This window comes from Drosophila grimshawi, unplaced genomic scaffold, assembly GCF_018153295.1.
Source record: "Drosophila grimshawi isolate 15287-2541.00 unplaced genomic scaffold, ASM1815329v1 contig_1367, whole genome shotgun sequence".
Lineage (NCBI taxonomy): Eukaryota > Metazoa > Arthropoda > Insecta > Diptera > Drosophilidae > Drosophila > Drosophila grimshawi.
In genome coordinates, this window is record NW_025062889.1 from 10,315,953 (window position 1) to 10,332,385 (window position 16,433).

The following is a 16,433-nucleotide window of genomic DNA, read 5'->3' on the forward strand; positions in this document are numbered from 1 at the left end:
CGGCGATTTCGTTGTGTTTCGTCGCAGTTTACTTTCTGCTCCTCGTCGTCATCCTCGTCCTCGTCCTTGTCGCCGTCATCGTCGTCGTCCTTCTCGTTGTCGTCATCATCGTCGCGGATTTTCTGCTGTGTCAGATTACATACACTCCATTAACATTTTATGCGCTTGTATTATCGCAATTAAATTTTTAATGTTTTCATTTCAAGCACATTGCATTTTCGTGTAGCCCAGCCCAGCCCAGCCCAGCCCAGACCCAAACAGCGCCTTTGGCATTGCCAGCCAAGCAATCAGCACACGCGGCACCGCAGACAAACACCGGCAATGCCATCGTGCCACTGAAAAGCAACCTGCAGCGGAACCACGAGCATCAACAGCATCAACCGGATTCATCTTGTTGCCTTGGCTAGTACAAAATAGCAAAGGCACCAACAACAACAACAACAACAACAACAACAACAGCAACAACAACAACAACAACAACAGCAACAACATCGTGTTGCATGCATCGTGTTGTAAGTGCAGTGGGATATGCATGCATGCATGCAGGTGCGTGTGTGCAGTTGCAGGTTTGGTGCGACGAGTGGAAACAATTGCAACAGCAAAAAGCATTTTCTGCAATAATAATTTTAATGAAAGTGTTTGCTGTAATCTCACAGAGCAGCCATCTCCTTTACACATTACACGCCGAGAAAATCATCTGCATCTTAACTGGCCCAGGTCTGTTTTGTGGCAAGCTTTAAGTGTGCTTCAATTCGTTAGTCTTATAATCAGCTTGTTGCCTCTTGTGGCTTGTAATAGTCATGTAATTCGACGAGCAATAACAGCAAGACATTGCAGGACTCTTATTGTTGACATTACTTGTAGAAACAGGACATTGCATAGCCCGATAGTTGGTCAACATTTTAAGCAGAAAGATGGAGGAACATTTGAAAATAAGTTAATCGTAATAACATATTTTATATGTCTACATATATATATATATTTTAGCTGATTCTGTAGCCTCGGCCAGAAGAATTCTTTAAAAATATTATTAAATTCGTGCCAGAATCGGGAAGAATGGGAGAGCAATAAGCGCAAGGAAATTTAAAGCCAATTAAAATCAAAAATGTTTCATTTGAATTGCATCCTTCTAGCTTCAATAGTCAATATTCGTATAGTTAGTTTGATTTCTCGCAGTGTACTCTCTATCTGCTCACACTACTCGCGCTGTTTGGGCTCAAAGTTGTGCGTGAATATTGTTTTCAGTCAGTTGGTATTTGAGCTGCTGGGCTGCTAATGCCCCATGTGCCTGCCACACGACGAGTCGTGTAGGTGACGAGTCTTTTGATTAATTTAAATTGCATAACTTATGCACTTTAAGCGACGGCCAAAGAGTCAACGCATCAACAGCTGCTGCAATGCTGAGACAATGGATGCTCATCAGTGCTGTGTTCCGGGCTTTGGCCAACAGACTGATTGAATGTCGTCTGGCCAGCAATTCGCGCTAACATGCCTGGCTGCACCGGAAGTGAAGCTTTAACGACTTTGACCAGCAACTCGCAAGCTGCTGGGGCCTGGGGAATTTGCCAAAAAACACCAACATACATAATGAAATTAAAAGCGATAAAATGCAACTGTGTTGCACAAGAATCTAGTGAATATCTGTAAAGTTGCCGCAGTTTCAATTCATAATATTGAATGCGTTTTGTAAGTTTTGCTACGCTCACAATCAATTCCAATGATAATAAATTTAATTTTTGCTAAATTGAAAGGTTCCACACGTACGCCCAAAACTATCACTAGTCGGGTGTGACTATGACTATGGATTAGCAGTCAGCAGGAAGTGCTTGCTTGCAACACAACCTCTGCCCCTTTTTATCTCTCTCCCTCTCTCTCTCTCTCTCTGTGTCTCTTGAGCTGCTGCTTAACACAATTCTCGTTGCGGTGTCGAAGGCAAAAACTTTTGCTTTTTCCGTTACAAAGTTTTTCTTTAGAAAATTGTGCGCTTTTGTATTGGGGAAAACTGGCAACATCAGCATCAGCACGTGTGGTTCGTCTATGGAATCCCAGCCGCCCACAATTCGACTAGCATTCGGTGGCATCAACACTTGCTCATGAGCCCTGAAACGTGTTTGCCATTTACGAACAGTTTTTTCTCTTTTTTGTTTATTTTTTCTTATTCGTTTTCTTGTTTGTTGTTGTTGTTGTTGTTGCTGGTGTCCTTCTCCGAGGGATCAATGGCTAAACTAACCTCAATTATTTGTCATTCAATACGATTATGGCCAGGCTGGCTAGTTACCGGCATTTGACAATTGCGTTTGGCCATTATGCGCGTTGCATACTGAACGCGATTGTGGCGCTTGTGCCGCGAAGCCAAAGGCTTTCCTTTACATCCTGCCACACAATGCCATTGAAGACTAAGAAATCAAACTTGAAGCTCTGCGCCCTATGCCCTGCCACAATCGCCTAGCCACGACTGCAAACATACTCTATTATTCCATTAAAGTCATATATACAAAGCAGTTAGCTGCGCTACCTGCGCTTTTTTAAAAATATTTTTTACTCTTATTTTATATATATACATCTATATTTATATCTCTCTCTCTCTCTGTCTGCTTTGTTGCCATCTCAACGTGTATCTTGGCTATGGTTTTATTGCGTTTGCATTCGAAGTTGGCAGCTCAACTTACTAAAGTTCAATTAAAAGTTAGTCGGCATAGTTGTCGTCACCATTGCAAACGTCACAGAACTATTTCTGCTTTAATACTCTGTAATTTGGTGATTAAAAAATGAATTTTAATCTGTCTGAAATAAACTCAATAAGTTTGTGTTTACACACAGTGTGCATTGTGCAATTAAAGGCAACATGTCAAATTCAACATAGAATTTTTAAAGTCTTTAAAATTTTCTATTTTGCGATTTTATACGGTAAAACTCTTCACATCAGCCTAATCTTGTTCTGAATAGTTTCTCCCACATATGGAATTTAAGTTTGTTGAAAGTTATGTAGACTATTCAAACAAACCCGGATAAACCAATGGATTAATTTACGCTATCCATTGAGTCCCAAGTTGCTGAAGAGTTGGCATGTTGCTTGGGCTGCCAGACATGCTAAACACTTTCTAATGGCACATGGCAGACTGCATCTATCTTTCCAAACAAATGGCTAAAGAACATACAGCAATTAACCAGCTGAGACTATGGCAGCTCTGTAACTTCTACATTGAACTCCAGTGAAATCAATGCATTCCTCAAAATGATAGGAGAAATTTAAAAAATATAGCATACTTCTCAGGGCTAAGCACAAAATACATAAAATTATTCAACGGCGATTATAAATTGCTAAGTCGACTTACAACAACCACTTAATTTACATTGTTTGGTCAAACTAATTTGAATACAATTGATATTGAATGATCAACTGTTAATTTGTCAATTTATCGCTACTTTACATAACTCTGTTAAATCTTATTCACTTATGTAAACACTACATTGTAATTTAAGCAAATATCGATAGTTTTCACTATCGAAGAGTCCGAGTTGGAGATTCAAGCAAGCCAGATGCACGCTTTTGTTTCGGTCATAAATAAACTTGCTAAATTAAATAGTTTAAACACCGCCCAGATCTGAAGTTTCATGTTTGCATAAAAAACGCTTTGTGCATCGAACATACATAATAATTAAAGTGACATTTGTAGGGCACAGTTGTTTAGCTTTCATCTAACCTGCTTCAACAACTTATTTGTGTGTGTATTGTTAGTGTTGTTGTTGTTGTTATTGTTGTTGTGTCTGTGCTGAGTGCATTGACCATTAAATGAATTTTAATGCATGCTTTATTTTGGCTTCGGATGCACCCATCTCCATTAAACTTTTGACTTTGACTTTAGTATCGCCGCCACTTTCACAGCATTTCTGCCATAGCCAACTTTACAGTTTTTCCCCAGCATGTGAATCGTAGTTTGTCCTCAAAGTTTTTGCCACAACTACGCGCAAATGTCTTCATTATGTGTTGGCTTCCTGCCTGCCCGCCACCTCCTCGGGCCCCCCAGACGCTACCCGCCTGCCCGTATCTATCAGCAAACTTTAAGCACAACTTAATCAAAGTCAAGGGGCGCAAACGCGCGTGATAAAATTATGATTACTATGCGAACATTTGGCAAATATGTGTGAAATTATCGTTTCCATGTACTGATGCCAAAAGTTTACCTACAAATCAACATTATGAGGAACACGGCTCGCTATTTAACTGCATTCGACGCTACTCATGGCAAAGTTGGGCTTTGATGTCGCGGCTTATGACCAGCGACAACGGCAAACAGCACTCGACATGAAACTTGTTATCGTATATAGAAAGATATATGCATATACATACATATATATGGTATATCTATACATACACTTAGTAAGCATAATATGGCGAGAGGAGAGGAGTCGTGAGAACGTGATGTTGTCCTCGCCATGAATCTGAAAATGAATGTCATCAAAAATGCAGCTGCCAAGGAAAAAGTCTTGGGCATGAAAATTGCATCTTATGTTGCAAGTCGCAACATATTTATGTGTTAGGTAGGTGCGCTGTGCAGTGCTGTGTGCGTCAAGTCAAGGCAACAGATTTGACAGCCATTAATGTGAAGCCATCATTAAAACTGCACGAGAGTTGCTCGAGATTTTGACTTGAAGATGGAGTTGAAGCCGTTGCCAAAATGTGATGGCTTTTGATTCATTAGAAAATCACTTCATGGCATTTAAAATGCAAATTATAAGCACTAAAGTCTGCTCGAAGCGCAAACACACACACACACATACACACAGATACACACACACACATACAGAGGAGGAGGCAGAGACATCTCTAATGCAGAAGTGGTTGCAGCTTTTGAAGTTGCGCGCATAATTTTCTAATTAAGTTTTGTTCGCTCTTCTTCTACGTCTTCTTGCAGCACTTTGTGAGTATTTTTTTGTTGCTGTTGCATTGACTTTTAAGTAGCTTGCCAAGATTAACTGTCTCGGCTGTCAAAGTCATGAGCATCTACTCTCAAATGTCGTGCGTACCATTTCCGTCTTTCATTGTAATTTTCTTTTTCTCTCTTTTGCTTGCACTTTTAACAAGATTTTAATTTGAGCTCATTTTGTTAAGCTGCTCAAAGGCGCGTACCTAAAATGAAAGATAATTGCAAATGCAACAGACGTGGCAAAGCATGATATACTTTAGATTAGATCCACAAAGTTGAATCAAATTCGATGGGTTTTGAAAAATGTTGCCATAAAGGGAATATATTTTTCATTCATCTAGAAAGCATAACAGGAATATAGTGTCGATTCAGCTAGAAAGACAAGACATAATTATTTATAGTTGAAACAAATACAATGGGTTGCTAAAGTTAGTGTCATATTTCAGATAGTATTTCAGAATAGTGCTAAAATTAAGCGTAATGGAACACGCCCCATTATACTTAATGTTTAAGCATGACTTTTTTTTTGTGTTCTTGATTCACCCACAGTTTTCTCAGCCATAAGCAAGTTTTTATTGCACAGCGGCAGGCACTCATTAATTGCAACCCGTTTGCAATGTTCGCAGCTCGTTGAACGCTGCGTTTTTTGCGGCCTCTAACGAATTCATTTCATTTCCGCTGCATTCATTTGCACATCACACACACACACACACACACAACACACACAGATATACACACACATACAAGCAGAAAGACAGATAGAGAGACATTGTGGTCGCATTTTCATTGGACTGTGGCCACAAGCTCTTTCCAGGCCCAGCATTTCAGCTGCATGCTACAAACTCGAACTTCAACGCGTTGATGATGACATTCCCAAAACGCAAAGTCCACATGGCACACAGAGAGAGAGAGAGAGGGCGATCGGACAGGAATCTGAATCCGTAACGCAACCCACAGAGCAGAGTCCGGTCCGGTCCGGTCCGGTCCAGTCCAATCCAGTGCAGTCCACTCCGGTCCGGTTTGTTCTCGCATTTCCGTGTGCCGTTCCGTTTCGCTCTGCGCTGTTAGCAAGCAACTTCCGAGGGTAATTAATTCGAGTAGTGCTCGTCGTGGTCGTTGTCTGTTTTAAACGACTTACAACTCGGATTACAATTAGACAAGCTGTTCGCTTTGCACTACTGTTTTGCGCAAATAGTTGTCGCTGCTTTTTATGTTTTTTTTTTTCTTTTTCTTATTATTTTATGTGCCACAAAATTTGCATGTTGCCAGCACAAACCAGCAAACCGACAGAATTCCACATTTATTTACGCTGCGGTTCCATATAGCGGCAAGGGCAACATCCCGATTACACTGCTCCAAAATAGTGTTTAAATATTTGAATTGCCTTGAACGGAATAGAATAGCCAGCATCGCTAGCAACTTTAGTTAGAAAATGGAATTTGGCGAACTCATTTAACACACAATTCGTAATTAATACTGAATACAAAAAGCGTTTACACTCAGCATAATTTAATTATGTATAATTGTTTGCTACACCAGAAACAACTAATATTTTCGAGACTTTGCTCAACTTTTTGTTGATTGCCATCGATTTGCTGCGTCCAGCCACATTGTCTTTGCCACAGAAAAATAAATAAAAAAAACATATAATGGTGCATAAGACACATTCATCAAAAGCAAATCAGAGCACGTAAAACTTCTCGCATTACCTCAAGATGAGCGCAAATAAAAAGCAAGCAGCAAAAGTTACGACAAAAATTGCGTAGCCAAATCTCATTAAGAGAGGCAGGAAATCACAAAAATATATTACCCACTTTAAAGCAATGCCCGCACTTCATCAGACTCCTGGCGCTCTCCTCAATCCCAAATAAAGACAAAATGTAACTAAACACCAAAAAACAAGACAACAAAAAAAGTATGCCTAACTTTGGCACGCCGCAGATTATATACCCTTGTGGACCTGGAGTCAAATAGCCGTCAACTAAATTGGACTATAAATTTAAAAAGGCCACCTTTATATTTTATGTCAGCTATGTGATATTATGCTCTGAATTTGATAATCTTTTTTGTTTTTTTGTCAAAATTTTAGCACGCATTTTAGCTTATGAGTTTGGTTAGTATAAATTTGCCAAGTAAATAGATTTTCATACAAGTACTTATTTTTTGCACTGATTGCCCCTATGAGAGCTAGGCGGATATAGTACTTTGATGTTCCTAAATCTGTGTCAAAAGGTTAATAAAACCTATTATAGTATAGCTGATGTGTTTGCTTCAGGCAAGTTTTTAAACAGAAACAGATAGATGGACCTGGCTGCTGTTCATGAATATATATGTCATATGGGTTCGGAGACGACTACTTTAATGCGTTACAGACCTTACGACAAAATTATAATACACTTAACAAGAGTATACAGAAAACAAAACATAAAACATGTCCAAGGGCCATGAGCAACATCCCAAAAAAAAAGAAGAAAAAAATACAAGAAAAAGAAATGGGCAAAACTTTAAATCATTCGTCACAAGAAGCCAGACTAACTGTGGACCCATTTGATGGGGATACTGAGGGTGTTATGCTGTCATAAAAAATTGTCTTGAGTATTAGTTTTGCTCTGTGACAAGGTGGCAGCCGGTGTTGGCATTTATTCAGAGTCCACTCTCAACTGCTGCACTTACGGCGAGGTGAGGGCTGCTTATCAGTGCGTCCAGGTTGAGTTTCTAGTTTCGAGGTTACTTTGCAGTTCCCCTGGCTCGTCTGTCTGCTGCTGCTGCTGCTGCTGTTCTTTCCCCTTAACGGCAAACAAAAACAAAAAACAAAAAACAAAAATCAACAGCATACAGAAAGGTTGACGCTGGGAATCTAATATGCAAATCCGTTTTTTATTTCATACAATTATTCTTTGCCATTGTTTTGCCTTTTTTGGCGTCGCTAAAGAAACACAAACAAAATGTTTTACATGAAATATGGAAACAGATGAAGGACAACTGCCTGATGAAATAGCTAATCAACGGAAAGCTATATTTGTTGAAGCTATCCCTTTTCTTGGCTTCTTTGTCACAGTTTGGCTATATGTAAGCTCAATTGCCCAAAAAATGGCAGTGTTTTATTAAACGATTACAAATTGCTATAATAATTTGTTTTTTTTTTAAGGCTTAAATGGCCAAGGCCAATAAGGTGAAAGGTGAATTTTATAGGCACTTTAATGGGTAGGCCAGTTAGAGGCGGGAAGGATTAGGTTGGGTGTTTACAAGCTCTTCGCATCCATCATGCAACGTTGACATTTGCAACTGTCAAATGTCGCTGAATTTGCACTGATTGACAGAGTGAAATGTTGCCGCATATGTTGCACGACAAGTCGTCGTCGTCGTCGTCGGCTGGAGTTGGGAGATGGAAATGTTATGCTAATGAGTTATTGTTGCGTTTGCAACTAAATAATGCCTGAACTGCACTTTGCTCGAACTGTATCCATGTGTGCACAATAAAAGGCAAATTAAGGACTTGCAAATGAATGCAAACAATAACAAAAAAGGAACTCGTCGACACCAGTTGTCAAAACAAATGCGAAACCGACACCAAAAACCCGATCCGAAACCGGCATGACACTTTGCATTTGATGTGTGCAAGTACGAGTATTTTGTACAGTTTTGGGGCAATTTTGACATAACCTGTATGCTGTGGCCACATCATGTCCTTTTCAATTAGGCACCTTGCATATTAATGTTCATATCAAATATGTGAATTAATTGGTTTTGAGAGCACACACACACACACAACACACACACACACACACACTGAATGAAACGAAAGCAATTTGGAATTGTTGCCATTGCAAATGTTTTTGTTCGATATGGCTTTAAGGCTTCGAATAATATCTGCACATTGAAATTTTTTCACTCACTCTCTCTTTCTCTCAGCTCGAACACATGTAGATAGATATACATGGGCGTAGCTGGGGAATTTTTGTAAGGGGGGCCACGCCATTTTGAAAGCGGGCAGAGAATTTTGTAATTCTTTCATACATCTTAGATATGAAATCCATATTGATTCCATGTTAAGTTGAGTTTTGACAGCTGACCCCCTAACTGCCTGTCCTACGCCCCCTGCCCTGCCCCTGTGCACACCATTCCTCTATGCTTTGTAACTAAGCATTCCGCATCTCATGCTGTGAGCGTCATTATTAATCAATTGCCGTTGGGGTTTGGGTTGGGTTGATTAAATAGGTGCGTTAAAGCAACTGAAACACACACACACCTACCCACACACATATACACACACAATAGACCTACACATATACTATGTGAGTGTGTTTGTAGTTTTGCAGCTGTCTTTCTAATCAGTGAATCAAATTGTATTTGATTTATGATTGCCTTTGATTTCCAACACACACTCAAAGCCTGCCCGCTGTTTAATAAATTACACACAGTGCCTTAAAAAATGTATGCTTCAGTTAAAGCTGCGACTATTTTGTATATTGAATATGCGAATGCAAAACAAACAAAAAAGCATTTCTTTTCTTGTGGCTAAATGCTACAATGATAATTTGTATATTAAAGAGCAGGAAATGGTCTGTTTCAGTGTCTTGGGCATGTCTTGGGCTGCTGTCAACGCAGCTGCTTGTTTGTCTGCATTTCGGTGACATTTTTGCCATTAACCAAATGTCAATGCTCAGCTCCAAGTGGTAAGAAGCACTTATAATAGATGGGATTTACAATTGTCGACAACAACAGCATCAGCAGCGAATCAGCAGCGACAGAGGCGCAGCCAGGACGAACAGGAGCAGGATGAAGCAGCCTGTCGCCTGTCAGCTACCGGTTGCTGTTTCTAGGGGTGCGTTTGGCAACTTCAACATTGGATTCTGCAGAAGGGGGTACTGAATGGGAGGGTATGCGATAAAAGAATGGCACTAAAGCCGTTTGATTGCTGCCTTGGGGTAACGGCTGCTGCATTTGTCTGGTCGTGGTCCATTCATATTATTGTTGCTGGTGTGATTTCCTGAAGGCTTTTGACAGTAAAATCTTGCTCAAGATAATTTGAATAATTTCAGTGACCCAAGCCAATCGCCCAAACTCTTCTTTCCACTGACAAATGGCTTTTAAATCACCTGCACGACTCGTTGCCTTCTTCTTTTTTTTCCCCTGATTTGAAGTTAGGAGTCGCATCCGACTCTGGCTAAATTTACTGCCTCGCATATGAAATTAACGGGCAACTTTTGTATGCAACTCTTACACAGTCCGTTGCCACAATGGAAACCTGTCCGGGCCGTCGCAGTGGCATGACGGCTTATTATCAAGCAACGGCAGCACTTTGCACGGTCTGCAACACACGCGTGCTGCCACAAACTATGGGGCAAGGTGGAGTCTGTCTATGCCGGCTGCACTCGCCAGCTGCCGTCCTGTGATGGATTAAACGGCTCTTAAGCTGCAGCTGAGCGATAAGCGACGCTTGTGGCAAGCCATTTTTGTGTTGCCACTGCCAACTCACACTGCGTTTCCACACCTCATTTCTGACTTTAAAATTGTAATGTAATCGCGTCTTTGTTGCTTAAATTTGATCAGACAAAAACATATATGAATAATTTCCAACTGATAAATAAAGGAAGGTCGATATGAATGTACATAATCGACTGCGTAATACTCTGTTATTAGCTGAAGATGCTTGGGGTTCAACTTTTGAGGTTACCAGTAATTAGCCTTCTAAATGTGTTATAGTCTTCAAATCTTGGGAAATATACAGACTCTCAGCAGTCAAAATTTAATTACCATTTTCTGAATTTTGAAAGTGAAGTGAAATATTTAAAATTTTTAAGAAATATATTCTGAAAAATAGAAAAGATTTTTACAAATTTGAAATTCTTCTTTTAGTACAGAAAACGCATCTAGTTTTCAGGGTGATTTTCATTTTGGGTCATCTATCTTCAGTATTGCAGTAGAAAATGGCCTTATATTTAAGGCAAACATCACCAGCAAGTCAAACCAATTTCGTATTAATGAGATTTGACATTTGGAATACCAAATAGAATAGAGGAGCACACAAATGTATGATTATTACAACTGTTGTCCGAGAGACACACAAATTGGCCTACAAATAGTAATGCAGGGTCAACTTATGAAATGACATTTTGCAACCGGAATATGAGCAAATTTCTAATAGGGCTATCATAATTGGGTAGGATGCAATACAAACAATATATATATATATAAATATGTATATATGTGTATTGAGTTCCTGTTAAATGGAAATACATACGCAGAGATAGTAAGAGATACATATTGGATTTGATTATGCAATGCTGCTGCTGCTGTGCTTTTATTGCTGGTTGGCTTATGCAATTTGTGAAACGATTGTTTGCATGCATATGCATACATATATTTAGATATATACATTCTGTTGTACGTATATGTATATGGTATTCATATACCCCTCTAAAAACAGCAGCACGTTTGTTGTTTGCATTGCGATCAAAAGAAGATGCTTAATACATTTTGTGACCGGCGGCTATTGAGACTCGCTGTTGCATGAGGATGCGTTTGATTGGTTATAAATTACTTTTTCAGGCTATTGATTTATTGAGTTGCTATCGAATATATATAACTTGATGTGAACCGGCAAATATTCATATGCATCCTTTTTAACATCATCATTTTAAAGGGCCATTTGGGAAATTGCCAATTGCAAAAAAACCAAAGCAACAAACAACTCCAAACAAATTGTTTATTGAACTGACTATTTTGCGTTGCCAAATAAATAATTAAATACACTTCTGCAGCGACAGCGTTAATGTTTTTAAATGCAAAAAAAAAACATATTCAAAATATATTTGAGCAACGTAATAAAATAAGTGCTTCCATATTAGCAGCACTTGAATGGTTGAACTCAATCGAGAGATTCGATTAATTTAATTTATTTAGCTTTTACTACTTTGTGTGGCAGCAATTTCGGTAATTTCATTACGCTGACATTACATTAGCATTTCGAAATTACACCAAACTGTCCCGACTGGAGACCAATTTTCCAATTCCCTTACAAAGTTTGTGCAGCTGCACATCCGTTTTGGTGGCGCCGCCAGCGGCCTAGGGGCCGCTAGTAAGTAAAATCAAGGAAGATGCGCAGCGAATAGCGCCAAAACTGAAACCGAAAGATAAACATTTGCACAATACCTGGCAGTGGCCATCAATGGCAGACGCTACAGAATGGCAATGCCAATGGCATACGGCCATTCCACGGCACAATCATCGATGAATTGGACGGCAAAGTTTGCAACCGGACGCGAACTTGAACGCCAACTTCGACTCCAATTTCAGCTAGCAGTCCAGCTTCAGTTGCCCCTTCTTGTTGCTTGTGCTTGTCTCAACTGCTGCTGCGTACATAGTTCAGCACAGTTGGGAAATTACTTATTTTTCATTTGTTAGCCGCACCCCGCATCCCCCACATCCCATCCAAATGTCATTTGGCATTGTTGTTGCCACCGCCGCCATGCAATCTTGATTACTGTCAGTGGCAGTAGTTGTATTTAAAATTGGCTAACAAGCTGTACAGCATTTTGCCAAAAGAAATGGGGCACGGGGCATAGGGTATGGGGCATGGAGCATGGGGCAATGCCAACGTCGCGACGTTTCTTTTACTGCTTTTCAGCTTTTCATTGCGCTTCGCCCGCCTCGACTGCGTGTTGCAAGTTGGCTCCGTTCATATCAGCGAATTTCTCAATGATCTGTTGGGGCATCCACTGCTGCCATAACTTCTATTTGCCACCCACGGACTCACTTCATTGAAACCAACTGCCATTTTGTTATTTGTTTGGTTTGCTCTGGCTTTTTGTATGTCTTTAGTAAATACCCTTTGCTCAGCTTGCGAATTTCACTGAGTTGCAATACAAACCAACTGATAAGATTTATCTTAAGCCTATTTAATCTTCGTTTGACGCATCTACAAAAAGGCATAAAGAGTTACATAGTCAGTCATGCCCTGCTATACCCTATCTTTAGTTGGTTTGCATGATTTTGTATGTTTGACTCCGTCGCCGGTGTCTGTGTGCACTTCTGCATTGTATACATTTGAGCGGTAATCATTTGATGCTCCTGGCATATTGTCATTTGTTACAATTTTCCAGACTGCCCCGGCTGTTGTTGCACTGGAAAGGGGTTCGTAATAAAAATGTCGAAAACGCTTAAGTGTTATACTCATTGATTTATTTGTAAATTACAATGTCAGTTGCTTGGGCTAATCAGGGCTTGAGAAAATGACCCACAAAATAGACTGTTTTATTGCTCCGTATGGCAAACACAAATGGCTGATTCGCCTTAAACACTTTCCGCTCCGGATTGACCTTTGCGGCAGCAACTCGACCTTCTAAAGGAAACATAACTTGATGAATTTATTTCCGCATATTAAATGTGTGTGTGGCTTACGTGTGTGGTCCGCTGTGCCACAGCCGGATTCGTTTACATTTAAAGAGACTTTCTGTCTTGCCTCTGTAATGCGATGGGGCGACTTTTTGGCAAACAGTCTACTCAGATCAGCGGCGCCTGGCTCAAAGATGCGCCTTACTCCCAACTGACATAGATATACATATATTTGGGTAAAGTTGTTAGACATAGGCAATTGGCTTACTCACTTTCTGTAGGGGCAATTTTAAATCCACCTCGCATTCGATCTTGAACTTGGGCAACGTTACATCAACATCATGCATCACTGCCTTTCGTGCCACTTCGTTCAAATCCAGCTTGCTTAGCTTCGATTCCAGCGCGGCAAGGCCATTTACGGCATGTGGCACTATGAACAGCATGTAAATGTCCGATTCCTCAAAGGGCAACTGCAGAATACGCGATTTCAGCCTTCGCGACTCGCCAAAGCGGAATTGTCCCTCCTGCAAAAATGAAGAAAACCAATTACAAAGAACACATGTAAATCTTAGTGGTATAGGAGTACTTATATAAATAAATATATATAATATAAATAATAAATAAATAAATTAATCTAAATATAATTTCTATAGAAGTTGTCTTGACGAAGACTAAGAAGACTTGATCCAGCACTTCTTGGGAGGAGAAGACCTCCGAAGCCTTGTTCTCCCTGCCTTGTAGACAATTCGGAATTCTTTGACAAGCAACCAAAGCTAACTAGCTATGATCATCTAATCTTTGCAGTAGTTGGAAAACTGAAAGCTTTACTGCCCAATTTAAACACACACCTGTCGCATCATGGGCACCATCATTCTCTGATTTTGGTTGATCCAGAAATCGTCTATCGCAGTGCGCTCCACGGAGAAGCGCGTTGCCCACTTGGCTCGAAAGTACAGGGAGTTGACCAAAATAACGCTCGAATTCGGATTGAAAGATGCCGGACTAAGCAAATGGCGAACAGTGTAAAATGTTTGCCGCTCGAGCCATTTATTGACATGCTGCATTGCAGCTGCCGCATCGGCAAAGTTGAGTCCATCTGCCTGAGCGTTGAAGAACTGCACAGCTTTCAAATTGAAGTCGGCGTGCAGCTGCTGATCGTGTTTGACATACAGCCCGGTGGCTAAGCGCATTGAGACTCCCTTCGGATTGCAAACGCAATCCGTGTTCAAGAACTCGGCATGTTGCCTGGCGATTTCCAGTTTTCTTACAGTGCCCAGCAAAAGACCGGAACGCAACTCGTCCGCACTCTTTCCGCCGGAGCCCATCAGCACCAGAGTCATGGCACTGCGTGCCGCAACTGGTGAGACGATTAAATTGTTCCCATTGACCGCCCCCGAATCGTTAAGGGCCCGAAAAAAATTGCGAGCAAATATTACGGGACTCGGAGACTGTGGCGATGTTTGGTTGCCTCCAGCTGCCATGTTGATGAGATGCAGCGTGCCACAGACGTGGCTTATAACTTTAAAAAATACTTATAATATGTAGATAGACATTGTTTAGACGGTAATTTAAAATAAGTCTAGTTTCTCAATGAGTAACATCGATCGGTTGACTGGGTTTATAATCAAGCAATTTTTTTGTTGAGCAACTAATTTGGTTTGTTAAATATAAGAACTGTTTTGGTAAGAACTGTACAAAGATCGTTGAACGTGTCACAAATGTTTTTTTTGTAGTAGTGAAAAGTTTATTTAATTCAACTCTTCAGCTCCAAGTTGTAATTAAAAAAAGAAAAGCCTTTTTATTGAAAGATATTACCTGCTGTCTTAGAAATATGCATTCTGAATAATAATTTGAATGAGCTACACTTGGCGCCAAAAGTATATTGATTTCTTCTGTGCATCAATAATCGATTTTCCCGTTAATCAAGATGAACTATATATATATTCCTGATAAACGTGTATTTAGGTTGCAGATCCAAGCGCTGGCTTGTTGACTGGCTTGGGAGCAGTTGGGTAAACATTTGCTTAGCGCTCGCTTCTTGGTCCGTTTGTTGTGTACAAAAGAGTTAATGTGTGCAGTTGGGTGTGCAAGTGTTGACTGTTTGTTGTTCTGGCCATTATTGGTACACAGCTATGTCTGGCATCCATTTTGTTTTTGTCGGCTTGCATTGCTGCCAATTTCTGTCGCGACAAGCAAATGTTGTTGGTTGTAGCTGCAGCTGCTTTGTTATTTACATGCCACGACAATAAGTCAATCCCATAATGGCAATAGGTCCTTAGTTAACGGATCTGTGCCGTGCGAATTGTGGTTGCCAACAGCCTATTTTGTTTTTCACGCGAAATCTGCGACCGTCCTTTGGCTCGAGTGCCACACACATGCAGCCAAATGCCAAAACACAGTCACACACCCATTAAAGATGAACAAAATGGGCATATTTGTTTTATTTATTTTTTTTTTTTTAATTTTCTTCTATTCTTCTTTTTCTGTTTAACAGACTTAAATAGCAAGAGTCTTCAAGTTTCGCTGTTTAAGTTTATTTAATTTTATTTATTATTTATTTATTTTCCTCGATAACTGCTACTGTTTTACAAAATAAAAGAAACAAGCTTAAACGCTGAGCCTTCCAATTGTTATATATCATAATATTTTTGACCAATTTGAAAAACTGCAAAGGAATATCCAGGCTATGACCCAAAATGTATTCTCTTACTGATTGCCATACTATCAGCAGGCGCCAGCATTTGCAGCATTTCATAAATATGCAATTGCATGCATGAGAATATGACTGTGTAAATGTGTGTGTGTGTGTGTGTGTGGGGGAATTCTGCAGCACAACGATATCTATGATGCTATATATACAAATAATGCAGATACGTATATGTATATGTATATGCACGCGTCGGCGATTTCAGTTGCAGATTGTGAATAAAAACATGTGCTGCCTTAATTTTTTTTTTTTTTTGTGTGTTATCCTTCAGTGACTGTGCCGGCTGACAGCACTTCCACACCTGCTTACATTTGAGTGTGTAACTCTGATCAAATATTTAATAACTGAGTTCAGGATATCTCGTAGTTGTGCTCACTCGACGCGTCGACTACATCAGCCTAACTGGTTTAATCATGCACTTGACTGGCGCATTTGACAATATTTTACGTATGATTGGCTCT

General features: G+C 40.1%; 1 protein-coding gene across 2 annotated transcripts; it reads right to left on the reverse strand.

Moving 5' to 3' along the window:
• Positions 1-13,090: 13,090 nt before the first annotated feature.
• LOC6571311 (serine protease inhibitor 42Dd) lies at positions 13,091-14,891 on the reverse strand. Of its 2 annotated transcripts, none has more exons than XM_001997476.3 (4): positions 14,114-14,891; positions 13,538-13,789; positions 13,332-13,476; positions 13,091-13,272 (listed from the first exon to the last, which is right to left on the reverse strand). In XM_001997476.3, exons 1-4 carry the CDS (start codon positions 14,744-14,746, stop codon positions 13,148-13,150), a joined length of 1,155 nt encoding a protein of 384 aa, XP_001997512.2. In that variant the 5' UTR covers positions 14,747-14,891; the 3' UTR covers positions 13,091-13,147. The 2 variants fall into 2 exon arrangements, with proteins under 2 accessions (XP_001997512.2, XP_032598327.2); XM_032742436.2 differs by having other exon boundaries at positions 13,091-13,269; positions 14,114-14,808.
• Between the last annotated feature and the right edge of the window lie 1,542 nt (positions 14,892-16,433).

Excerpts from the sequence above, each read along its gene's own strand:
- LOC6571311 (XM_001997476.3), bottom strand. The coding sequence starts at position 14,746 with ATGGCAGCTGGAGGCAACCAAACATCGCCACAGTCTCCGAGTCCCGTA. Across the intron at positions 13,790-14,113 it reads TGGTGCCCATGATGCGACAG|GAGGGACAATTCCGCTTTGG; the intron begins GTGTGTGTTTAA and ends TCATTTTTGCAG. Across the intron at positions 13,477-13,537 it reads TAAAATTGCCCCTACAGAAA|TTGGGAGTAAGGCGCATCTT; the intron begins GTGAGTAAGCCA and ends TATCTATGTCAG.